The following is a 26,824-nucleotide window of genomic DNA, read 5'->3' as shown; positions in this document are numbered from 1 at the left end:
GCCACCATGCCTGGCTAATTTTTAAATTTTTTTTTAGGGATAGTATCTTGTTATGTTGCCCAGGCTGGTCTTCAACTCTTGGATTCAAATGGTCCTCTCACGTCAGCCTCCTAAAGTGCTAGGATTACAAACGTGAGCCATCGTGCCCAGCCAAGGAGTGATATTGTGATTGGCCCCCACTTCTAAATGCTGAGGACCTCCTGGTCCTCAAGCACCTCTTCTCTTCTTTGACTTCTTTCCCAGGATCTCATCCAGGGTCATGGCTTTCGATACCACCTGTGTGCTGGTGGCCTTCACACTGATATTTCTGTCCCCAGCCTCTCCCCTGAACTCCATTCATGCATATATAGTTGCCTACTTGGCCCTTCCATTATTTCTATCTAGTAGGCATTTCACACTTAACATGGTCCACACTGAACTCCCCACCTCCCTCTTCATCAAGAAGCAGATCACAGCTCCATCTTTGCAGTTGTATCTTCCAGATGACTACCATTAGAATTATCCCTAGGCTGGGTGTGGTGGCTCACGCCCGTAATCCCAACACTTTGGAAGGAGGATCACTTGAACTCAAGAGTTTGCCTGGGCAGCATATGGAGGCCCTGTCTCAAAATCAATCAATCAATCAGGACTGGCATGGTGGCTCAGGCCTGTAATCCTAGCACTTTGGGAGGCTGAGGTGGGCAGATCACTTGAGGTCAGGAGTTTGAAACCAGCCTGGCCAACACGGTGAAACCCCATCTCTACTGAAAATATAAAAAACTAGCCAGGCATGGTGGCGGGCACCTGTATTCCCAGCTACTCAGGAGGCTGAGGCAGGAGACTCGCTTGAACCCAGGAGGCGGAGGTTGCAGTGAGCTGAGGTCACACCATTGAACTCCAGGCTGGGCAATAAGAGTGAAACTCTGTCTCAAATAAATAAATAAATAAATATAAGTAAATAAATAAATCATAAAAATAACAAAGGAATTATCCCTGACTCCTTCGCTTTTCTCACCCCTCAACATCCAGTCCTGTTGGCTTGACCTCCAAAATATATCCGGAATCCAACTATTTCTCACCACGTCCACATCTTCTACCCTGTTCCAAGCCACCACCATCTCTCGCTCGGACTCTCATAGCAGCCTCTTCTCTGGTCCCTCTGCATCTACCCTTGTCCCTCTCCAGTTGATTCTATACAACAAGCCAGAAAGGATTCTGGTAAAACCTGTCGGATAGTGTCCCTCATCCGGTCAAAGCTTTCTGAAAGCTTCTTATCGCATTCAGAGTCAATGCTAAACTTACAATAGCCTTCCATCTCCTGTGATCTTTCGTCCTTTATGCAATCTAGCTCCCACACCATCTCCCGCCTTCAGGTCCTTCGAAGTTGCCTCTGCCACTCCCTCAAGCCCCCAGCTCTCTGCTTCAGGTCAGATTCTGGACATATTTACTTGCTTTGTCTGTTTGTCTTCCCTGCTAGAACCTGAGTTCCCTGAAGGCCTCCGTGAGAGGCACAGACTTGGTTTTTTTCCTGCTTTATTTCCAGTATCTAAAATAGTTTTGGTCAGGCTCAGTGGCTCACTCCTAGAATCCCAGCACTTTGGGACCCCGAGGTGGGAGCATTGCTTGAGCCCAGGAGTTCAAGACCAGCCTGAACAACTTGGAAGGACTCAGTCTCTGCAAAAAATACAAAAATTAGCCACGCATGGTGGCATGCATCTGTAGTCCCAGCTACCCTGGAAGCTGAGGCAGGAGGATTGCTTAAGCCCAGGAGGTTGAGACTGCAGTGAGCCAAGGTTGTGCCACTGCTCTCCAGCCTGGGTGACACGGCGAGCTCCTGTTTCAAAAAAAAATAAAATCGTTCTGGCATGTAGTCTGCACTTATGAGTGAATGGGGTGATCAGTCAAAATCCATATGGTTCTAAGAGGCCGAGACTACCTTGGCCCAGACCCAAGGCAGCACGACATAACTTTACCTTTATCTGGCAAAGAGGGAACCAACAAATGGCACTGGTGGTGTCAGCCACAAAATAACACAGATTCCATGTTAAGGTTTGATCAGGATGCAGAGTAGGCTGGGCGCGGTGGTTCATGGCTCTAATCCCAGCACTTTGGGAGGCTGAGACGAGAGGATCGCTTAAGCTCAGGAGGTTCAGGCTTCTGTAAGCCATGTTCGAGCCACTTCATTCAGCCTGGGCAACAGAATAAGACCCTGTCTCAAAACAAAAACAAGAACAAAAACAAACAAAACAACAACAACAAAAACAAACACAACAATCTCTCCTGGCCATTTGAATTCACTGGGTCTGGGATGGGGCCCTTAAATCAGCCTTTTAATTTATAATTTTATTTATGTATGTATTTATTTATTTTTGAGACACAGTCTCACTCTGTTGCCCAGGCTGGAGGGCAGTGGCGAGTTCTTGGCTCACTGCAACCTCCACCTCCCGGGTTCAAGCAATTCCCTGCCTCAGCCTCCCTAGAGTAGCTGGGATCACAGGCAAGTGCCACCACACCTGGCTAATTTTTTATTTTTGTATTTTTAGTAAAGACAGGGTTTCACCATGTTGGCCGGGCTGGTCTCGAACTCCTGACCTCAAGTGATCTGCTTGCTTCAGCCTCCCAAAGTGCTGGGATTACAGGTGTGAGCCGCCACTCCTGGCCTATTATTTATTTCTATTTTTTGAGACAAAAGTCTTGCTCTAGTGCCTACTAGAGTGCAGTGGTGCAAACATGGCTTACTGCAGCCTCCACCTCCTGGGCTCAAGCAGTACTGTCACCTCAGCCTCTTAAGTAGCTAGGACCACAAGTGTGTGCCACCACGCCCAGCTAATTTTTAAATATTTTGTAGACACGGGGGTCTCACCATGTTGCCCAGGCAGGTCTCGAATCCCTGAGCTCAAGTGATCCGCCTGCCTCGGCCTCCCAACATGTTAGGATTGCAGGCATAAGCCAATTGCACCCGGCCAGGACTTTTTCCATGGCTGTTAAAACCACAAGGTAAAGATTCAAGTGTTTTTCTTTCAAATGTATTATATAAAAAGGAGTATATCTCAACAGCTGGAATCCAAACAGAATGAAACAAAAATTCAATGAATATGTATTTGTTTTTGATGCTTATTGCTCAGAGCAAAGTAAGGGAGGTTAAGCAGCAGAAAGAACCCACATCTCGTATTTAATATTAAGCAGCTGTCATCGCCCCAATTGATATATTGTTCACAGATTATGGTTTCTCTGGCACCTAAAATATACACACTCTCCATCCCTACATGTAAGTGTCAAGAGTCCTTAATCATCTCCTGTGTCGAGCAGATTATATTTCCCAAACAATGAGCACAATTTCTCCCTCAAGAAAACGTATTGAAAGATGCGAGAGACTGGAATGTGTAATACAAAACAGAGATGCAGAGAAGAGGGTTTCCTAGTTCAAGAGGAAGAATGACTTTATTGACTGTAAAAATAAGGTCTGCGTGCCACGAGCTGGCCCGGACCCATCTGTGTACCTCTTTTTCAAACAGACCTGAGATTAAAAACTGGCCAACAGCCAGGTGTGGTAGCTCATGTTTGTAATCCCAGAACTTTGGGGGGCTAACGCTGGAGGATCTCTTGATCCTAGGATTTTGAGACCATCCTGGACAACAGAGTGAGATTCCATCTCTTTTTTTGTAGAGATGGAATCTCGCTCTGTCACCCAGGCTGGAGTACAGTGGTGTGATCTCAACTTACAGCAACATCTGACTCCTGGGTTCAAGCTATTCTCCTGCCTCAGCCTCCTGAGTAGCGGGACTGCAGGCACATGTCACCATGCGTATTTTTTGTAAAGACAGGGTTTCACTGTGTTGTCCAGGCTGGTCTCAATCTCTTGACCTCAGGTGATCTGCCTGTGTAGGCCTCCTAAAGTGCGGGAATTACAGCCATGAGCCACTGTGCCTGGCCCATCTCTACAAAAAAATTCTTTAAAAATATTAGCTGGTGTGGTGGCACACGCCTGTAATCCCTGCTCCTCATGAGGCTGAGGTGAGAGGATCACGTGAGCCTAGGAGGTTGAGGCTGTAGTGAGTTATGATCGCACCACCGTACTCCAGCCTGGGCAAAAGAGCAAAACCATGTCTCTTGTTTTTGAGACACAGCCTTGCTCTGTCGCCCAGGCTGGAGTGCAGTGGTGCAATCTCAGCTCACTGCAACCTCTGCCTCCTGAGTTCAAGTGATTCTCCCATCTCAGACTCCTGAGTAGCGGGTATTACAGGCACCCACCACCACACCTGGGACATTTTTGCATTTTTAGTAGAGACAGGGTTTCACCATGTTGGCCAGACTGGTCTCAAACTCCTGACCTCAAGTGATCCACCAGCCTCGAGGAAAATAAATGGAAAGTGCTGGGATTACAGGTATGAGCCATTGCGCCCAGCCGACCCTGTCTCTTAAAATGAACAAATAAACAAAACTGGCCAGCCCTTTCATAGCTGTGTGGCCTTAGGTATGTCACCTGGACTCCTTTGAGTCTTGGCTCCTATTAAAAGATGCTATTGCCTCATAGAGAGGTTGTGAAAAATGGAAGGATAGGCTTTTTGGTTAGTTTTGTTACCATAATTGTTGTTTCCTGTCTTACCTGGCCAATGAATCCCAGCAAACCTGGGCACTTTCTAGCCCCCATACCTTTGCTGGTGCAACTCATTCTTCCTAGGCTGCCCTTTGAATTTTTGTATGCCCTATGCTGACCTGCAAAGTTCTGCTTAAATGCCACCTCTTCCAAATGCCTTCCTGGATGCCACCAGTCAGAAGTAATTTCTCCCAGCTCTTATCTTATCAACCCTCCATGTGATTGCGCCTCTGGTTACAGAAGTTAGTGCAAACTGCTCCCAACGCGTTGCTGCCAACATTCCTGTGAATGGCACCGCCTCCACCAGCTGCTCAAGCCCCAAGCTAGGCTTGTTCCAAATGCTTCACCCTTCATCACCTTTTAAAGCCGTCTGTTTTTGCCCATCTCCAGTTCATCCCCCACAGTGATCCTTCTAAAACGCAAACCTGTATTGCCACTGTGATGCCTAAAGCCCTCAATGGCTCCAGATTAGTCTAGGTGTGCCCTCCTTATCTCTGCAGCTTCATCTTTGTTTTTTGACATATCATTCACGTGCCATAACATTCACCCCTTTAAATTATACAGTTCAGTGATTCCTCTGTTTTGTTTTCCTTTTTTCTTTTTTAAAATTTACAGATGCACTTTTTGGTTTCATACGTGTGTGTGTTTGTTTGTTTGTGTTTTTTTGAGACAGAGTCTCGCTCTGTCGCCCAGGCTGGAGTGCAGTGTCGCGATCTCGGCTCACTGCAAGCTCCGCCTCCCGGGTTCATGCCATTCTCCTGCCTCAGCCTCCCGAATGGCTGGGACTACAGGCACCCACCACAACGCCCGGCTAATTTTTTGTGTTTTTAGTAGAGACAGGGTTTCTTTTTTTTTTTTTTTTTTTTTTTTTTGAGACGGAGTCTAGCTCTGTTGCCCAGGCTGGAGTGCAATGGCCGGATCTCAGCTCACTGCAAGCCCCGCCTCCCGGGTTCACGCCATTCTCCTGCCTCAGCCTCCCGAGTAGCTGGGAGTACAGGCGCCCGCCACCTCGCCCGGCTAATTTTTTTTGTATTTTAGTAGAGACGGGGTTTCACCGTGTTAGCCAGGATGGTCTCGATCTCCTGAACTCGTGATCCGCCCGTCTCGGCCTCCCAAAGTGCTGGGATTACAGGCTTGAGCCACCGCGCCCGGCCGAGACAGGGTTTCACTGTGTTAACCAGGAGGTGTCGATCTGCTGACCTCGTGATTCGCCTGCCTCAACCTCCCAAAGTGCTAGGATTACAGGTGTGAGCTGTTTGTTTTAAGAGAGGATTTTGCTTTATTGCCCAGGCTGGGGTATAGTGGCTTGATCATGGCTCACTGCAGCCTCAACCTCCTAGACTCAAGTGATCCTCCCACCTCAGCCTCCCAAGTAGCTGGGACTACAGGTGCATGCCACCACCCTCAGCTAATTTTTACATTTTTTTGTAGAGATGGGGTCTTACTCTGTTGCCCAGGCTGGTTTTGAATTCCTGGCTTCAGGTGATCCTCCCACCTCAGCCTCCCAAAGTGCTGGGATTACAGGCATGAACCACCACGCCCAGCATCGGATGTAGTTTTTAGATTCACAGAGTCATACAACTCTCATCACTATTTAATTCCAGAACATTTTCATAACCTACAAAAGATGGCCCAGACCCACTGGCTGTCACTCCCTGCTGTCCCCAGCCCTAGTCCCCGGCAGCCACCCATCTACATTCTGTGTCTCTAGATTTGCCTATTCTGGACATTTCATACAATTGGAGTCATACGAGAGGTGGCCTTTTGTGTCTGGCTTCTTGTTCTTACCAAAATGTTTTCAAGATTCATCCCCATTCATTGTAGCATGTATTAGTAGTTCATACTTGGTTTTGTTTGTTTGTTTGTTTGTTTGTTTGTTTTTGTTGAGATGGAGTCTTGCTCCCTTGCCCAGGCTGGAGTGCAATGGCACGATCTTGGCTCACTGCAACCTCCGCCTCCCAGGTTCAAGTGATTCTTCTGCCTCACCCTCCCACGTAGCTGGAATTACAGGCACCCACCCTCATGCCCGGCTAATTTTTGTACTTTTGTAGAGACAGGGTTTTACCATGTTGGCCAGGCTGGTCTCGAACTCCTGACCTTAGGTGATCCACCCGCCTCAGCCTCCCAAAAGTGCTGAGATTATAGGCATGAGCCACCGTGCCCGGCCAGTAGTTCATACTCTGATGGCTGAATCATATTCCATTGTACGGATAGACCATATTTTGTTTATTCGTTCCCTAGTTGATGAGGATTTTGGTTGTTTCCACTTTTTGGCTATTATGAATATGATGCTATGAACATTTGTGTTCAAGTTTTTATGTGAACATGTATTTTCATTTCTCTGGGGTATATACCTAGGAGTGGAATTGCTGGTTCAAATTGTATTCTATGGGTTGGGCGTGGTGGCTCATGCCTGTAATCCCAGCACTTTGGGAGACTGAGGCGGGTGGATCACCTGAAGTCAGGAGTTCGAGACCATCCTGGCCAACATGGCAAAACCCCATCTCTACTAAAACAAAATACAAAAATTAACTGGGCGTGGTGGCAGGCGCCTATAATCCCTGGTACTCAGGAGGCTGAGGCAGGAGAATCGCTTGAACCCTGGAGGTGGATGTTGCAATGAGTGGAGATTGTCACTGCACTCCAGCCTGGGCAACAGAGCGAGACTCCGTCTCAAAAAAAAAAAAAAAAGAATTATATTCTATGTTTAACCTGGAGACTATTTTTCATGGTGGCTGCATGGTTTTGCATCCCCACCAGCACTGCATGAGCGCTCTGATTTCCCCACATCCTCCTCTGACATCATCTCCTGGCCCTCTGAGCTCTTAACTCCATACCTCCTGTTAGTTCTTACATCAGCCTGGTTCATCTTCTCACACAGCCAAAGGAGGTGCTTGAAGATGCCTATGGTTTCAGCCCTACCAGACATAGTGCCTCCTCGTCTACCCTGAAATGAAATTCATAAATAACATAACCTACCTACCCAGATCATGAAAACATGTATGTGTAATTCTCAAACTATAAAATCAAGGAGAATAAATGGAAAGTCACTTATAATCAAATCATATGTACTTTAATGCTGGAAGGTCTGATGAAGTATCCAGGTGCCTGAACTCACAGGGGAAAACGCTTTGCAGGTGACAGTGATCATTGCAGAAAGATCCAGGTGTGGTGCATTGTGGCTGCGTGGAGTTGCTGCCAGGGCTGTTACTCCAGAGCAGTCATGAGTGCTTGGTGAATTCCTGAGCGAAGTTAAGCACAGGCCTTTCTCCGTTTATGTGGTCACTGCATTCCAGGAAAATTCAGTGTTTGTTAAAACCATGCAAAAAGTGCTCTGTATTTATATGTAAAATGGAGCCAGGTTCTAGACTGACCTAACCCCTCCTGGTAAGAATCACCTGTGTAGGTTCTTCCCCTCAGCCTCAAACATTCTTCCCTCCTCTTGCATCAGGTCACTTCACCAGCTCTTCCAGCTCACACCTTTTTTTTTTTTTTTTTGACAGAGTCTTGCTCTGTTGCCCAGGCTGGAGTGCAGTGGCTCAATCTCAGCTCACTGCAGCCTTCACCTCCCAAGTTCAAGTGATTCTCCTGCCTCAGCCTCCCAAGTAGTTTGGACCACAGGCATGCACCACCATGCCTGGCTAATTTTTGTATTTTTAGTAAAGATGGGGTTTCACCATGTTGGCCAGGCTGGTCTTGAACCCCTGGCCTCAGGTGATCTGCCTGCCTCGGCCTCCTGAAGTGCTGGGATTACAGGTGTGAGCCACCATGCCCAGCCGGGCTTCCACCTTCTAGTAGGCTAGTCCAGCTTATTTCCCATTTGTAGTCTTGAAGTTCCAACAAACAGGCCAGGCATGGTGGCTAATGCACTTTGGGAGGCTGAGGCGGGTGGATTGCTTGAGGCCAGGAGTTTGAGGCTGTAGTGAGCCATGGTCATGCCACCGCACTCCAGCCTGGGCAACAGAGCAGTACTCCATCTGAAAGAAAAAAAAAAGAAAGAAAGAAAGAAAAAGAAAAAGAAGAAATTCCAAAAAAGTAAAAACAAAGGTGGAAGGTGCAAAGTGGAGGCCTGGTCCCAAAGTGGTGCACGGTCATTTCCGCCTCATGGGTGTGTCAAAGCATGTCCCAGTGACAACCTGCTGCAGGGGGTTGGAGAGATAGGCTCACCTTTGATGGGAGAGGCAGCCCTGGCCCATGCACGGGTTCCAGGAGGCCTGCTTACCGGGACGCTGCTTGTAGTGATTCAGGCAGCAAGCTCCCTGGAATGCGCTCTTCTGCCCCTTGTCCTGAAAACTGAAGGGCAGCTGTGGCTCTTTCTTACTGATGGAGGATCCTCTGGGAGCCTGAGCCTCCCCTCTGGTCTTGGCATCTCTTTGGGCCTGAAGATGGAGGTGAAGAAGGTGAAGAAGATTAGGGTTTTTGTTGTTGTTTGGTTTTTTCTTTGAGCTGGAGTCTTGCTCTGTTGCCCAGGCTGGAGTGCAGTGGCTCGATCCTGGCTCACTGCAACCTCTGTCTCCTGGGTTTAAGCCATTCTCCTGCCTCAGCCTCTGAGTAACTGGGACTATAGGCACACATCACCAAGCCCAGCTAATTTTTTGTATTTTTAGCAGAGATGGGGTTTCACCGAGTTGCCCAGGCTGGTGTTGAACTCCTGAGTTCAGGTGATCCGCCTGCCTTGGCCTCCCAAAGTGCTGGGATTACCGGTGTGAGCCACCGGCGCCCGGCCCTTTTGGTTCTTTTTGAGACAGAGTCTCTCTCTGTTGGCCAGGCTGGAGTGCAGTGGCTTGATCCTGGCTCACTGCAACCTCTGTCTCCTGGGTTCAAGCAATTCTCCTGCCTCAGCCTCTGAGTAGCTGGGACTGCAGGCATGTGCCACTGTGCCTGGCTAAGTTTTAAATTTTTTGTAGATATGGGGGTCTTGTTATGTTACCTGGGCTGGTCTCAAACTCCTGGCCTCAAGCAATCTCTTGCCTTGGCCTCCCCAAGTGCTACGATTACGGGTGTGTGAGCCAGTGCACTCAGGTGAATATGTTCTGTTCCAGATTTTGTTTGGGTCTTGTTTGGTTTCATTTGGGAAGAGTGATCTCATTTTTGCTTTGGTGGCTTTGATATTTTAAGTCATGATATTTTATTTTCTTGCCACTTGCCTTATTTCTCTTCCAACTCACCTGCAATGAAAAGTCAAGGCAATGGAGCAATCCAGCTAGTTATTCTGTAGATTTTGCGGCAAAAGCACCTAAGAGTTGAGAGCATGGACTCTAGAGCAAGACCCTTTGAGTTAGAATCCTGGCTCTGTCACTTATTAGCTGTGGGACCTTGGGAAGGTGCCTCAGTTTCCTCCTGATCATGGAGGAATCCCTGATCATGAGAATGCCATTGCTTGGGAGGGTGGTGAGGATGGAGTGAGGTAGTTGATGCAAACCCCTAAGAGCAGTGGTTGGCACCCCCGGGAAGCCCCCGAATCTTGGGTACCAGGACTATGCACAGAGTAGGCACCTCCACAGGGCAGCGGGGAAAAGAGCCAGATCAGAGTGCTTGTGTAGAGGTCAGGCAAGCAGGGCACGGCCCCTGCCGCAGATGTTTCTCAGGGGTGGAGGCGGGGGGTTGCGTGGGGGAATAAAGAGGATGGCTTAAATATTATAAAAAGCAGTTTGTCGGCTGGGCGCTGTGGCTCACGCCTGTAATCCCAGCACTTTGGGAGGCCCAGCTGGGCAGATCACTTGAGGTCAGGAGTTCTAGACCACCCTGACCAACATGGCGAAATCCCATCTCTACTAAAAAAAAAATACACACACAAAAAAACAACTTTGCCGGGCATGGTGGTATGCACCTCTGTAATCCCAGCCACTTGGGAAGCTGAGACAGGAGAATTGCTTGAAGCAGGAGGCAGAGGCTGCAGTGAGCTGAGATTGTGCCACTGCACTCCAGCCTGGGTGACAGAGTGAGACTCCGTCTCAAATAAATAAATAAATAAATAAAAATAAAAGGCAGTTTGTAATCTCTTAGGGCATTCATGAAAGAACAAAGCCAGCACGTATGGTGACTCCTGCCCATAACCGGGTCTCATTCTAGCCCTATTACGAGGTATTTGTGCTTTCAATATAAATTATAAATCTAAACAGATGCAGGGTTTGTTTTCTCCCCAAAGCAGATTCCAACCAGCATGAAACCAGCCAACACAAATAAATTGTGTGCTTAAGTCCATTGTTTCCAAAAACATGTAAACTGTTGGGTTGCAGAAAGTCGCTTTGAAGGGGCGTCCCATTAGTGTTCCCAGCATGAGGGTTCAATTTAGGTGGTACATATTTGAACAGTGTGCTGGAAATTTGTGGCAAAGAGAGACACGCATGGGGTGGGGGCGGTGGGGCCAAGAGGCCCTTATCAAATCGTACAGGATGCATTTAGGGGCTGTTGAATGAAGTGGCAGCTCTGAACGCAAGAAGAACTGTAGAATTCCTCAGCTGGCGGAATCATTTTGGGAATGCAAAGATCGCTTTCAATGTTGTGTTTGTAAGGAAATGACAGTCACCAAGTGGAGAATGTCAGGTCCTCTGAGAAACCCTGTGGGCACTCATGTGCAGAAACTATTTACTTAACTGGAATTGGTTTCTGAAAAAATTTGACTTTGCAGATCCCAAAGGGAGTGTGGCGAGTGTCTGGGATTTTCTTTCAGGTCAGGACTCGGCCTTTGCTAATCTCCAAAACTGATAAGGCCTCCAGATTTCAGGGCAGATTCATTCCTCATTCCTCTGCTGAACCAAGGTTTAAAGTCCTGGTTGAGGCCAAAGGGAGATCTTGTCATTCCAAAGGCCTCGCCAGCTCCACAGAGCCGACTCCTATCTGATAGATTAGTCACATGGGATCAAAGGGTCGTGGAATGAGGCTCAGGATGGGCGAAGACGACAGTAGCGGAGACGCCTAGGAGTGATGGATTAGAATATTTATCTCCAGAAACACTGCAGCAATCTGACCTTTCCCATCAGGGCAGAAGGTAGATGGGGCTGATCATAGGGGAGAATTTTTGTGCCATTATCCTCAGGTAAATGACGGATTTTACCAAGTAGAATAGGTTTGGAGACTCTTCCTTCTGTTAAGTACCATCCCCTAATCCTCTCCCCAAACTCAGACTCTGTCTCTGCTCTTCATCCAAAGGATGCTTGGGCATTGGGAAGTAACGAGTCCAGAACGGCTCAGCCAAGAGTGACGTTGCCTGGTTCCAGTCCGGCTTTTCCATGTGAATTAGACAAATGACTTAAAACCACCCAGTATTTATCAAGCACCCCCTCTAGGCACAAGCATGCCGTGGTACGCGTGGCAGTCGTGACACAGAGTACTGTAGCCCTCGGTGGCAAGGTTTGCAGGCATTCATGTTCAGACCACTGGGATTGGTGATTCTCCTCTGACTAGGGCTGGCTTAAATGCTCCCTCTGTGGTCTTTCCTCTCAGGTGGAGGAGGATGAGAAAACAGGCAATATTGTGGGATGATGATGATGATGATGATGATGATAGCAACAACATACATTTAATAGGAGCCAAGTATGTGTCAGGCAGCCTCACCTTTTTACATATAATGTTTCAGTGCTTCTCACATTTAACACATATGTGAATCACTTAGAGATCCTGATAAAATGCAGAGGCCGGGCACAGTGGCTCATGCCTTTAATCCCAGCACTTTGGGAGGCCAAGGCGGGCAGATCACCTCAGGTCATGAGTTTGAGACCAGCCTGACTAACATGGTGAAACCCTGTGTCTACTAAAAACACAAAAAAATTAGCCAGGCATGGTGGCGTGCGCCTGTAATCCCAGCTACTCCTCGGGAGCTGAGACAGGAGAATTGCTTGAACCTGGGAGGCGGAGGGTTGCAGTGAGCTGAGATCGCACCACTGCATTTCAGCCGGGCAACAGAGTGAGACTCCGTCTCAAAAAAAAAAAAAAAAAAAAAAATTGCAGAATCTGGTTCTATAGTTTCGGGGTGGGGCCTGGGATGCTGCAATCTGCTGGTCTATATGCACATCGAGCAGCCAAGTATTATTTACCTAATGCTCACAGCAGCGCAATGCGGCACTGTTGTCATCCCCATTTTACAGATGAGGAAATGGAGGCCCGGAGAGGCCAAGTTACTTGCCCAAAGTCATGCAGCTCGGAAGCAGAGAAGCCGGGATGGAACTTCAGGGCCCATGTGCTCACGCAGTTCTGCCCTGATGGGGCAGCCAGGATGCTTGGTAGAGGAGCACTGTGCCCAGAGTGGGGGCTTGGAGAAGGCTTTGGGAGATTGAGACTCCTTAGCTGGATTCCAGTGGGTTAAGAGTTAAGGTATTAACCAGGTGAAAGGCAAGGTGGGTGGGACCTGGAAAGATCCAGGCTGGGGGAACCACAGGACACAGGAGAGAGGCTGGCACCTTAAAAGGACTGAGGTTCATTTAGTAGAAAGGGAAAAGTAGATTTGGGGTCAGAGACCAAAAGCCTCTGCAGGACCCTTAGGCTGCCAGGCATGGCCCTCCCCTGAGGGCCATATCAGAGGCTCAATCTAGAAAGATCAGGGAACCTTTCTGTTCTCTCATCCTTCAAGACCCTATTGACATACTTTCCTGGGATACCCCCTTGGTCCTCAAAGGCAGAGGCCCATCCCCCTGCCTCTACTGCCCTCCCCCTGCACTGAGCGCTTGGTGCTGTGGGTCCCAATTTTTTTTTCTTTTTTTTAAGACAGGGTCTCACTCTGTGGTCCAGACTGGAGTGCAGTGGCGTGATCTCGGCTCACCTCAACCTTTGCCTCCTGGGTTCAAGCGATTCTCCCGCCCCACCCTCCCAGTAAGTAGCTGGGATTACAGGCACACACCACCACTGCCCCGCTAATTTTCGTATTTTTTTAAGTAGAGATGGGGTTTCACCATGTTGGCGAGGCTGGTCTTGAACTCCTGACCTCAGGTGATCCACCAGCCTTGGCCTCCCAAAGTGCTGGGATTACAGGCATGAGACACCACGCCTGGCCGTGGGTCCTTATTTATATGTCTGTCTCTCACTAGCATATTTCTTCCTTAAAAAAAATTTTTTTTTGAGATGGGGTTTTGATGTCACCCAAGCTAGAGTGCTTGGTTCCATCACAGCTCACTGCAGGCTCCACTGCTCAGGCTCAAGATTCTCTCACTTCAGCCTCTGAGTAGCTGGGACCATAGGCACACGCCACCATGCCTGGCTAATTTTTTTTTTTTTTGAGATGGAGTCTCCCTCTTGTTGCCCAAGCCAGAGTGCAGTGGTGCGATCTTGGCTAACGGCAACCTCTGCCTCCTAGGTTCAAGCAATTCTCCTCTCTCAGCCTCCCGAGTAGCTGGGATTACAGGCACTTGCCACCATGCCCAGCTAAGGTTTTGTATTTTTAGTAGAAACAGGGTTTCACCATGTTAGCCAGGCTGGCCTCGAACTCCTGACCTCACATGATCTGCCTGCCTTGGCCTCCCAAAGTGCTGGGATTACAGGTGTGAGTCATCGTGCCCAGCTGCCCGGCTAATTTTAAAAAAGTATTTGTTGAGATGGGGGTCTTGCTATGTTGCCCAGACTGGTCTCAAACTCCTGGGTTCAAGTAATCTTCCTGCCTTGGCTTCCCAAAGTGCTGGGATTACAGGTGTGGGCCGCTGTGCCTGGCCTTGAGTATTTCTTCCTTGTTCTAGCATCTGGGATGAATATTCCTGCCCTCTTTACATGGTGAGGACGCTCTAGCATGGAGAGAGGTGCAGAAATCATTTGACAGTGTGAGAAATGCCACGGCATTTGGAGAGTGTATGCATGTGGAGGCGTGGGAGAGGGAGAGGGACCCTCTGGTTGCCGAGGGGTGGGAGATGAAAGGTGGCCCCTCGACTCACTACAAGGTTTACAGATGCTTTGAGCTCTTGAAGTGCCCTCTGCACTCTTCAAGGACACCTCTATGGGGGAACTCTCATGGATGGTGAAGCTTCTGGGGCAACGGAGAGTGGGTGTGGGTGCTCAGGGACTTGCAAGGTCGTTTAGAATCATCCCAGGCCAGGCACTGTGGCTCACACCTGTAATCCCAGCACTTTGGGAGGCTGAGGCAGAAGGATCACTTGAGGCCAGGAGTTTGAGACCAACTTGGGCAACATGGTAAGACTTCATCTCTAAAATATATATATATATATAGACCGGGCACGGTGTCTCATGCCTGTAATCCCAACACTTTGGGAGGCCGAGGCAGGTGGATCACCTGGGGTCAGGAGTTCGAGACCAGCCTGGCCAACATGGCAGAACCCCATCTCTACTAAAAGCCAGGTGTGCTGGTAGGCGCCTGTAATCCCTGCTACTCCGGAGGCAGAGGCAGGAGAATCACTTAAACCTGGGAGGCAGAGATTGCAGTGAGCCAAGATCTCACCACCGCACTTCAGCCTGGGTGACAGAGCGAGACTCTGTCTCAAAAAAAAGAAAAAGAAGGCTGGGCCTGGTGGCTCACGTCTGTAATCCCAGCACTTTGGGAGGCCGAGGCAGGTGGATCACCTGAGGTCAGGAGTTTGAGGCCAGCTTGGCCAACATGGTGAAACCCCGTCTACTAAAAATACAAAAATTAGCTGGGCCTGGTGGCAGACACCTGTAATCTCAGCTACTTGGGAGGCTGAGGCAGGAGAATTGCTGGAACCTGGGAGGCGGAGGTTGCAGTGAGCCGAGATCACACCATTGCACTCCAGCCCGGGCCAACAACAGCGAGACTCCGTCTCTCTCTTTCTCTCTCTCTCTCTCTCTCTAATATATATATATATATATAAAATTATATTATAATATATATTATCTATCTAGGGTCCACCAAATGCCACCAACTCAGTTCCCACCTTGACAACTTTGGCCATATGCATTTGCCACCTGGGCTCTTATGTAGTTAATATTTGTATTTAAATTGATTCACTTCCTCCCCCCACAACTTTTCATTTTGACAAATTTCAAACTTACAGGAAAGTTGAAAGAATAGTGCGAAAAACATTCATATACCCCTTTAGCTAGATTCACCAATTGTTAACATTTTTGCCATTTTGCTTTTTCTTTTCTTTCTTTCTTTTTTTTTTTTTTTGAGACAGGGTCTTGCTCTGTTGCCAGCAGACCCTGCCCAGACACTGCCCAGGTGTCTGCAAGTGACTGCCCAGGCTGGAGTGCAGTGGCACAATCATGGCTCACTGCAGCTTCAACCTCCCAGGCTCAGCCAATCCTCCCAACTCTGCCTCCTAAGTAGCTAGGACTACACCTAAGTTTTTGTACTTTTTTTTTTTTTAAATGGAGGCAGGGTTTTTCCATTTTGCCCAGGCTGGTCTCAAACTCCGGGGACTCAAGAGATCCTCCCTCGGTCTCCCAAAGTGCTGGTATTACAAGTGCGAACCACCTTGCCCAGCCTACAATTTGGTTTATCTTTATTTCTCTCCATATATACACTTAAAAAAACAAAACAAAACAAAACAAAAAACCCATGGATTTATGGTGGGGGGCATTAAAGATATTTAAATAAGCTTTCTTTCTTTCTTTTATTTATTTTTTTGTTTGAGAGGGAGTCTTGCTCTGTCACCCAGGCTGGAGTGCAGTGGCATGATATCAGCTCACTGCAACCTCTGCCTCCCAGGCTCAAGCAATTCTGCCTCAGCCTCCCAAGTAGCTGGGCCCGTGTCACCATGCCCGACTAAGTTTTGGATTTTTAGTAGAGACAGGGGTTTCTCCATGCTGGCCAGGCTGGTCTCGAACTCCTGACCTTAGGTGATCCACCTGCCTCAGTCTCCCAAAGTGCTAGGATTACAGGAGTGAGCCACTGCAACCGGCCTTAAATAAGCTTTCTATTTCAGAATAGTTTTAGATTTTCAAAAAAGTTGCAAAGATAGTACAGAGGGCTCTATCCACCCTCTACGGATTTCTTGTTTTTCTTAACTGTTCATCGTACATTATATGGTACCTTTGTCAAGAGCAATGAACCATTATGGATACATTATTGTTAATTTAACTTTATACTTTATTAGGTTTTTGTTAGCTGTTCCCTTATCTGGTGGACGTACTTTTATACTGAAAAAAAAAAAAAAAACAACACACACACACACAAAAAAAACCCTAAAAATAGAATGTTCATGGAAAACCATGATCAATTGCCAAACACAATTCTAGCTAGATGCTGTTAGCAGCGGAATGACATAAGCGTGGGGCCTGCTTTCTCTCTGTTAAAAAGGGAGATTGGCCAATGTTAGGTGTTAAAGACAGGCTAGATCAAGCTGAGACTTTCTCCCGGCCAAGTGGCATTGAACCAGCATGGTCATAGCAGCGAAATGGCTTTCTCATTATGAGATTCAGTGTTTAGTGCCCAGTCTGTGTCATCTAAAGTCAGCTTGGGTGGCACCCCTCCAGGAGCCCACCTTTGAGAAACACTGAGTGGTCTGGCTGTGCCACATCTGAAGAGGGTTGGAAACCCAGACCTGAGGCTGCCAGGCTCCAAACCTGGAGCTTCCTTCTGCCCTGGAAGATGGGGTCAGGGCTGGGTGCCCCGATTGGTGGTGGTTGAGGGGGATGGGGGGCTGTGGGGAATGTCATTTGTCTTCTCTAGTAACTCCCCCAGCTGTTTTTCCAAAGCTGGCAGGCATTTAACAAGTGATGGACAGAAAACAGCACACTGCAGAATTCTGTCCACAGCTCCTTGTCACGAACACAACGGCCACTTATTTGCCCGTCCTGTCGGTGAGATGCATGTGGCCATACTTTTAGTCAGTGAGGGGGTCGGACGTGGCTGAAATGAAATGGCTTTCTCAACTGCCCTTTGCATAATGTCTGAATTTGTTCATATTCATTCCTTGAAAATGCCGCAAAGTGGTTTTTGTGTTTTATTAGTTAGAGTAGGTGATATTGCTTCCTGAAACCAAGACTTTGCTTTCCAATATGTATCTGCCATCGTCATTTCCAGGAGAATTCAGCCCACTACAAACTAACTCGGACGGCTCTGCTGCCCTAAAGGAATTTCACTCTGGAATAAGTCACTGTTGGCTCATGGGTCTGGACATCTAACCGGAGGTGATTCAAACTAGAATGTTTGCAGAATTTCTGGGTTTACCCCTAAGGATTGCTCTTTCTTCCTTATTTCCTTCCTTTCATTTTTTTTCTTTTTTCTTTTCATTTTCTTTTCTTTTTTGTCTCTTTCTCTCCTTCCTTCCTCCCTTCCTTCTTTCTTTTCTCTCTTTTTCTTTCTTTCTTTTTGGTGGGGGCGGGGGGTGTGTTCTTTTTCTTTTTTTTTTTTTTTGGGACAGGGTCTCACTCTGTCACCCAGGCTGGCAGGCTGGAGTATGGTGATGTGATCTCACTGTGCCTGTAATCCCAGCTACTCAGGAGGCTGAAGGGGGAGAGTCGCTTGAACCTGGGAGGCAGAGGTTGCAGTGAGCTGAGATTGCACCACTGTACTCTGCTTCCTGAGCTCAAGCAATCCTCCTACCTCAGCCCCGTCAAGTAGCTGGGGCTACAGGTGAGAGCCACCATATCCAGCTAATTTTTTTTTGTACTCCTTTTTTTTTTTTTTTTTCCCGAGATGGAGATTCGCTCCTGTTGCCCAGGCTGGTGTGCAATGGCGCGATCTCAGCCTACTGCAACCTCCGCCTCCTGGGTTCAAGTGATTCTCCTGCCTCAGCCTCCTAAGTAGCTGGGATTACAGGCATGTGCCACCACACCCGGATAATTTTGTATTTTTAGTAGAGACAGGGTTTCTCCATGTTGGCCAGGCTGGTCTTGAACTCCCGACCTCAGGTGATCTTGGTCTCCCAAAATGCTGGGATTACAGGCAAGAGCCACCATGCCCGGCCTTTTTTTTGTACTTTTATTAAAGATGGGGTTTCACCATGTTGCCCAGGCTGGTCTTGAACTCTTGAGGTTAAGCGATCTGTCCACCTCGACCTCCCAAAGTGCTAGGATTACAGGTGTGAGCCACCATGCTCAGTCTGTTTCTTTCTTTCTTTTAATTATTATTATTTTCTTTTATTAATTTTAAAAATAGAGACAGGGTCTCACTATGTTGCCCAGGCTGTTTTCAAACTCCTGCCCTCAAGCAGTCCTCTCACCTCAGGTTCCCAAAGGGCTGAGATTACATGAGCATGAGCCACTGTTTCCTGCAGAATGCTGTTTATTTCTGACCTGACCTACTGTAGAATTATTTTAGTTAATCCGAGGAGGTGAATGGTTGTGATGAAATTTTCTCCACATAGGGGCGCAATGTCCCTAAAGAAGATAGATGAGTCAGGCGCGGTGGTTTATGCCTGTAATCCCAGCACTTTGGGAGGCCAAGGTGGGGCAGATCACTTTAGGTCAGGGGTTAGAGACCAGCCTGGCCAACATGGTGAAAAGCAGTCTCTACTAAAAATACAAAAATTAGCCAGGCGTGGTGGCGGGTACCTGTAATCCCAGCTACTTGAGAAGCTGAGGCAGGAGAATCGCTTGAACCTGTGAGGTGGAGGTTGCAGTGAGCCAAGATGGTGCCACTGCACTCCAGCCTGGGAAACACAGTGAGACTCCGTTTAAATAAAAAATAAAACACATTTTTTAAAAAGAAGGAAGATGGTTGGGACAAAAGTAACAGATCCATCTATTTTCACTTTTAGAAATGAAAGGATTACAGGTAAAAGCGTCACTCTCAAACTCTTTTCCCAGAGGTGGCAACTCAGTTTGGCTTACATCCTTCCAGCCTGTCTTGCTGTCTAAGCGTTTCCACAGTGTTTCATTTTATGTGTGTAAAGGGGGAATGTTACACAATCAGGATTCTACCAAATGTATCCTGCTGACCCCCTTTTCACTCAGTAATATGCCTTGGAGACCCACCTCTGCTGTTCAGTGCAGACACAGCTCTTTTAAAACTGCTGGCTCAGCTGGCACAGTGGCTCACGCCTATAATCCTAGCACTTTAGGAGGCCAAGATGGGAGGATCACTTCAGGCCAGGAGTTTGAGACCAGCCTGGTCAACATAGTGAGACACCATCTTTATTTAAAATAATTAAAAACAAACAAACAAACAAACAAACAAACTTGCTGCCTCATCCCAGCCTGGGAAACATGACAAGACCCTGACTCTATGAAAAATGTTTTAAAAAAATTAGCCAGGTGTGGTGGCTCACGTCTGTGGTCCCAGCTGCTTGGGAGGCTGAGGCGGGAGGATCGCTTGAGCCCAGCAGATGGAGGGTGCAGCGAGCTGAGATCATGCCACTGTACTTCAGCCTGGGTGACAGAACAAGACCCATTCTCAGAAAACAAAAAAACAAAAAACTGCTGCCTGACGTACCATATCTTTCACATCTTGTTCAAGCAGTCATTATTGGATGAGTATTTCAGTTATTTCCCATCATTTCCTATGATAAGCAGCTCTCAGCAAGCACCTCTGTTCCTGTCTCCTTGTGCACAGGCATAAGCGATGTACTGGCTGGTAGGAGATGCTCATCTCTGGTTTTCAGAGATCTTTGCCAAATTACCCTTCAGAGTCTGTGTGTGCGCTTTAGTGGGGAAGGGTGTCCATTCCTGTTCTTTGGTGCTGTTTATTTCTGGTTTCTTTTCCACACTAGCTGCAGAGTGGAAAGGAGCCAAGGGGAGGGAGAGAGAAATCCGTCTCTAGGTGTTCCAAGGCCCTGGATGTGCCACAGGGCCGGCCTCTCCTCCGGAGGCGGTAAATGGCTGCTTTGTTCTTGGGTTCGTCCCTGAGCAGAATCAGAACGCAGAGACCTGTCAAGTGGACAAAAGAAGTTGTGCCCATCCCCAAGCTTGGATCCCACCCCTTGACCCGGAGAAACTGTTAACTTTGTAGAAGTCACACACACACCAGTGTGACGGGGCATGGGGCGAGCGCCCACCCCGAACCCTGAAATAATTAAGTTATAAAAAAGAAAAAACATAACAAAAGAGCCTGACCCTCACTAACGGATGTAGAGGAAAGAACCAAGCTGACTCTCCATCTAGGAGAAGTGGGAGGCGCAAAGGGGGAAAGGGGCTTGGGGGAAACCCAGGACGGAAGGAAGGGGTGTGCAATGGATCAGATCTGGATTGAAGAGGGGGACAGATGGGAAAGGGGAAAGAAAGGAGGGAAAGGAGAAAGAGTGAGGAAGGTGCTGGAGGACAGTGACAAGGTAAGAAGAGTAAGGAGAGGGCTGGAGGAGGGAGGGGTGGCCAAGAGCAGTTTCGGAGGGGTAGGCTGCCTCCCAGTCTGTTTGTGATTAGCACGCAGCCTAGTGCAGAATGGAGTAAACAGAAACTTCCAGGCGTCCCCTCCGCCCCTCTCTGAGGCAAAGCAGAAATCAGATGCTCTGTGATTAATCGTGGAGGATTCAGGACACGACCACAAACGCTGTGCGGACTTGAAATTAGCTGCCTTTTCCCAGTCCCCTTGCCAAAATGGGAGTGGGGGGTGGGACGTGAAGGGGTGGGGGCCCCGCCTGCGGGGGGCCAGCATGGAATTCCCCCCGGCAGAGCTGGGAGTGACACTGACAAGCAATCGGCCGCGTCCAGAGCAGCAGGCGGCATCCGGGGGGAGCGGGGCCGGCTGGGGGGCCCCAGGAGGGCTTCCTGGAACCCCAGCTCCATGGCCGCCTGCACCCTGACACAGGCCAGATAAGAGTCCTGGCTGCATTATCAGAGCCCGGCAGGGCACCGGTCTCCCTGCACCAGAAGGAAGACTGGGGGCGCAGCAGGTCCTCAAGGCGATCTTCCCAGAGAGCGGACCGGCGGCTGGTGGCCAGAGTGGATGGACTTTGCCGAGCCCTAGCTCAAGTCCGGGAGTCCCGGGCCAGATGGGGGCAGACGCTTACTGGCGGCAATAGAGAAAGTGAGGCAGCTGCAAGGAGGGCGGCGGGACTGCACTTGAGTGTCCAGACCTGCTCCATGGTGAGTGTGAAGTGACTGCTTCCCATGTGTGCCCCGACGCTGCCTTGTGTGGACAGACTTCTGGAGCTGGGGGTGACGGGGGGGGAGGCAGCCCTTCCTCACAGGCCACCTGGAACTCCCAAGGCCAGAGGAGGGAACCTGGGTTGAGTCTGAGCTGGGATGGCGGTATCGTGCTGTGTGGTCTTAGGCAAGTTACTTGCCCTCTCCAGGCCTCCGTTTGTCCATTTCTAAAACCGTGGTTGAACTGGGTGATCTTTAAGAGATTCTCATGATGACAGCTATTCCTTGTGCAACTGCGATAAGCCAGGCACTGTGTAGGCATTTCTGAAGCCTCCGCTGGGGAAATCCCTGTAAGCCCGCTGTGGGGTAGGTATTATTGGTGTCCTCATTGTACACTGAGGAAACAGCAGCTGGGAGAAGCGAACTGACTTGCTGAGGTCACACAGTCCGTCAGTGGCAGAAACTAGAAAAGACCTAGGTTTTTCCGACTCTGCTTTGGCTAAACTCTTCCGCACACCCCCAGGATTCTGTATTCTGTGCTCCATGGTTCTGCAATTATCCCAAGCAGCAGGAGTGAAGGAGAAGGAGGTGTGGATGGAACATCAACTGCAGGAGGGAGGCAGAGGTGGGACAGGAGTGACAGGGTGACACCGGCAAGCAGCCTTTTACTCTCTAAAGGATGTGTCAAGCCAGGGTGGGGGCTGGCGGCCCTGGGATGGAGCAGGGGTTTCAGGCTTGAATGATGAGCGCCCAGTGCAATTTCCTAGATTTGCTGCCTTGTTGTAGGAGGCTCCTGGGGGCATGAGAGAAGAGGGTTAATATGTCAGAGGTGGAGAGAGCTGGGGGCAGGGAAACTGGCATATGCCTCAACTAGGTTTTGTTCCAATTTTATTTTGCCTTTGCAGAAAATCTGTTTCGAATCACTCTGGGCCTGTGCAGCGTTTTTGGATGAAATAGAATTCTGAAACGCGTACAGCGCTTTCCACATGCCTCCCCTGGAGGGAATCACATATTAATATTATCGTAAGCTATTTGCATATATATCCCTGCAGTTGTGGCTGGCAGCAGCCAAGAGATAAGAGACAGATAAAGTCAGCTCGTGTCTCCCTGGCACGGAAAGGGAGGGTGCAGGTTACATTCAAGAGCCAGGAAACACACAGCAGGTGGGGAATCCCTGGGGTTCCAGGCATCAGGCCAGAGTCAAAAGTCCCAGCACCCAGATGTGGCCTTTTCTTTTTTCTTCCCTTGGAAAATTCCATCCTGAAGCAGCTCTGTACTGATCCAGGCCTCCTTTCCTTTCAGGAACTGGCTGTGAATCCCCCACTGCCCACCTTGGGAACGAGTCAGCCCTGAGTCTGTGGTCTCAGCTCTGGGAGCAACTTGTCCAGAAGCTCCCCCAGTCCCAGGCAAACTGGGACAATTGGTCACCCTACCCAGTTCCACCCTCGATTTTCTTTGTGACCTTGAGCAAGTCACTTCCCTTCTCTCAGCTTCCTCATCTTTAAAACAAAGGGATTATTTTAGGAAAGCTCTACAATCTCTCTGCAACCCTCAGATTCCATGAGTCTGGTTGAAGAGCACTTAAGTTCTGGGTGAGGGTGTCTGAAAGTAAGATGAAGTTTGGAGGGAGGCTGGATGCAGTGGCTCACGTCTGTAATCTTAGCACTTTCAGAGGCCAAGGCAGGCCGATCACCTGAAGTCAAGTGTTTGAGACTAGCCTGACCAACATAGTGAAACCTCATCTCTACTAAAAATACAAAAAATTAGCTGGCCATAGTGGTGCGTGCCTATAGTCCCAGCTGCTCGGGAGGCTAAGGCAGGAGAATCGCTTGAACTGGGGAGGCAGAGGTTGCAGTGAGCTGAGATCGTGCCACTGCACTCCAGCCTGGGAAATAGAACGAGACTCCATCTCAAAAAAAAAAAAAAAAAAAAAAAGAAGTTTGGAGAGGAGGAAAATCTCCCCGCCACTTCCCTAGAGAAGTCCAGGATGGCGCTGGAGGAGGCTGGAATGAAGGTGGGCTTGGGGAAAAGGACTGATGGCCTGTGGTACCATCGGCACGGGGGTCAGTTGTAACAACCCGATGGCCCTGCAGCTTCTGAGGAGCCTCATGGGTTGTTGAAAGCGTGTCATGATCTTGTGGCCCAGCGTTTGTACTGAGTGCTTTGACCCAGAGGCCCACTGGTTGCTGAGGTTTTCCCCATTAGAACCTCAGTGCTCCCCCAGGATCCCCCAGTTCTTCCTGGGGAGCTCCAAAGGGGTATTTCACGTGCCCTCGCGAACCAGTCTCTTGTTTTAGTCATCCTTCCTGCTTCCTCTTTCCTCTGGGGCCGTTTGGAGATGCTTCCCTGCCCAGCACAGCGGCGCCCACGGTGCCGTCTCTGTAAACTCCCAAAGCTTCCCGCTACTTAGCGCTTGAGATGCCCTGGGTTCTGGGCAGATACGAAGATAATGGCTTCCTCCTCAGTTCAGTGATATTCTTTGCCATGTTGTCCCCACACAGAGGTGTGCTGGAGTTAGCTTGTACCAGCTTGTGAAAGCTGATTGTCAGATTTTCAGGAATTAGGTGAACGGGTTGCTAAACGCAGCCATTGTTAAATATTAAATTATATGAACTTACAATTAAATAAATTATATGAAAAACAAAGGTAATCAAGGCTGAGTGTGGTGGCTCATACATGTAATCCCAGCATTTTGGGAGGCCGAGACAGGAGGATCATTTGAGCCCAAGAGTTTGAGACCAGCCTGGGCAACATAGCAGGACCCCATCTCTACAAATAATTTGAGAAAAAACTAGCTGAGTGTGGTGGTGCATGCCTGTAATCCTAGCTACTCAGGAGGCTGAGGTGGGAGGATTGCTTGAGCCCAAGAGGTCGAGGCTGCCATGAGCTGTGATCTCACCACTGCACTCCAGCCTGGGCCACAGAGCAAGACACTGTCTCAAAAAAATAAAAATAGATAAACAAATAATTAGAAATGTTTTAGAAAGGAAAATATTAACTGGTATTTCTGAAGAATTATACTCCTTCATCAATTGTAACCATAGGTTGATTACAGATTTTGCTGGGGGCAAAAAATCAACAAAACTGCTACCTGTGAATGAAATGATTATATTACATGTACAAAAAAGGGTATTGTAAGTTTTATTTTTATTTGTAAATTGTGTGCTGCACATCCTTTATTTGAAGACAATTTTTTTTTTTTTTGAGATGGAGTCACTCTGTCGCCTAGGCTAGACGACAGTGGCGTGATCTCGGCTCACTGCGACTTCCGCCTCCCAGGTTCAAGCAATTCTCCTGTCTCAGCCTCCCAAGTAGCTGGGATTACAGGCACCTGCTACCATGCCTGGCTAATTTTTTATATTTTTGGTAGAGACGGGGTTTCACCATGTTGGCCAGACTGGTTCGAACTCCTAACCTCAAGTGATCCACCCACCTCAGCCCCCCAAAGTGCTGGGATTACAGGCACGAGCCACTGCGCCCAGCCTACATCAATACAATTTATAATAAACCGAAGTAGTGTGTGTGGATATGCAAATATATGTACTCGCCCATGCACACACGTGCACCACACACTCACTTTCTGGGGGAGAGAGCTGGTTGCTAAACCTTTGCCAGCGCACCACTGGTTCCACAGCACCTATGGTCGTGTCCGGGTTGTCCAAAGTCCTCTCACGAACAGTCCTCAGTCCTCTTCCAAAGGAATTCAGACCCCAGGCACAGGCGTTGGATGCAAATCTTTCAACTTTCTCCTCTCACTTAAACCAGCAGCCCAACTGCTCTCTCTTGCTGGAAGCACTGGAGTGGATGCAGACATATCGGGTGGGGTAGAGACCCTGTCTACACTAGCAGCATCTGGGCCCCAGCTCCACTAGCGCCAAAGGCCCTGGGACGCACTCTCCATTGCGTCCACTGTGTCTGCATTCGCAGGGCATTTCGAGTCGGTCCACAGCGGCTCCCGATTAGTCCTGTTCCGTTTCTAGTCTCTCTCCTGCCATTCTTTGTTTTCATGCACAGCGAATGATGCCCTAACAGAAACGGCATCTTGGAAGAAGTCAGAGGAACAGCTAAGCCAAACCTATAGGAAAGTTCAGACAGCTTGCTATTTTTAGAAACTCTAGGAGCCAGGTGGGCCCTTTCCAGTTGTAAGGGCCTAAGCCAGCAAGCACGAGAGGAAAATATTTCTCATTCCCAAGTTCCGCTCTCTTATAGTCCAGGCCAAAGAGGAGGCCCAGGTGGGACATTAGCTAAGAGAAGCGCGACTGCAATACAAGAGGAGAACCATGCCCACAGCAGTTTAAAAGAGAACTAAAACGTGCATTTTTTTTTCTTTTTTTTTTGTTAACAGAGTCTCACTCTGTCACCCAGGCTAGAGTGCAGTGGCGCCATCTTGGCTCACTTCAACCTCTGCCTCCCAGGTTCAAGAGATTCTCCTGCCTCAGCCTCCCTAGTAGCTGGGATTACAGGTGTGCGCCACCACGCCTGATTTTTGTAGTTTTAGTAGAGATAAGTGTCCCACCATGTTGGCCAGGCTGGTCTCAAACTTCTGACCTCAGGTGATTCGCCCACCTTGGCCTCCAAAAGTGCTGGGATTACAGGTGTGGGCCACTGTGCCCAGCCTATTTAAAAAAAAATTCTATCCCATCAGGCCAGGCACAGTGGCTCATGCCTATAATCCCAGCACTTTGGGAGGCCAAGGCAGGAGGATCGCTTGAGACCAGGAGTTCAAGACCAGCCTGGTCAGCATAGCAAGACCCTTGTCTCTACAAATGTATTTTAAATAATTAGTTGGGTGTGGTTGCATGCACCTGTGGTCCCAGCTACTCAGGAAACTGAGGCAGGAGGCTCACTTGAGCCCAGGAAGTTGAAGCTGCAGTGAGCCATGTTTGTGCCACTGCAATCCAGCCTGAGTGACAGAGTGAGACCCCGTCTCAAAAACAAACAAAGAGGAACGAAAAAGAAATTCCGTTGGCTCACCTGTCAACCTGCACCCAGAGGCTGACAGCTCTGTGTCACCTCCGCTCCCTCCACCCTGGTCCCAGCGGCCACGGTGTCTCTCTCTGGACTATCGCAGTTGCCTCCTCACCGGTGTTTCTGCTTCTCTCTTGCCTCCCTCCTGGTCTACTCTCCGTGTGCAGCCAGCGAGGTCCTGTTAAAATGAAATCAGATCCCGTTCCTTCTTTGTTCAGGACACCTCCTGTCTCCAGCCAGCCCTGGTCCCACCTTGCCCAGAGCACAGGCAAAGTCCTCACCACGGCCCACAAGGCCTGCAGGGCCCGGGCCTCTCTGACCTTGTCTCTCCTCCCTCCCACTCCCCACATTTGCTGTTCTTGAGGTCAGGCACAGTCCTGCCTCAGGACCTTTGCAATCGCTTTTCTCTCTGCCTGG

General features: G+C 48.9%; 1 protein-coding gene across 10 annotated transcripts in view; it reads left to right on the top strand.

Annotated features, from left to right (window-relative positions):
* The first annotated feature begins 20,573 nt into the window (after nucleotides 1-20,573).
* RIPOR3 (RIPOR family member 3) overlaps nucleotides 20,574-26,824 on the top strand; it is a 105,191-nt gene continuing 98,940 nt past the window's right edge. For 2 of the 10 annotated variants that reach the window (XM_077951989.1, XM_015148784.3), the window contains exon 1: nucleotides 20,760-21,439. Coding sequence is in view for 2 of the 10 variants with exons in the window: in XM_077951985.1 (XP_077808111.1) it covers nucleotides 21,437-21,439 (3 nt within the window). In the remaining 8 variants the exon portion in view is untranslated. Of the gene's footprint in view, nucleotides 20,686-20,759; nucleotides 21,440-26,824 lie in introns of those variants that run through there. The other 8 variants (XR_013400050.1, XM_077951984.1, XR_013400051.1 and 5 more) reach the window with 6 other exon arrangements.

This window comes from Macaca mulatta, chromosome 10 (genome assembly GCF_049350105.2).
Source record: "Macaca mulatta isolate MMU2019108-1 chromosome 10, T2T-MMU8v2.0, whole genome shotgun sequence".
NCBI lineage: Eukaryota > Metazoa > Chordata > Mammalia > Primates > Cercopithecidae > Macaca > Macaca mulatta.
The sequence above is the reverse complement of the archived record's forward strand: the minus strand, read 5'-3'. Positions and strand labels throughout refer to the sequence as shown.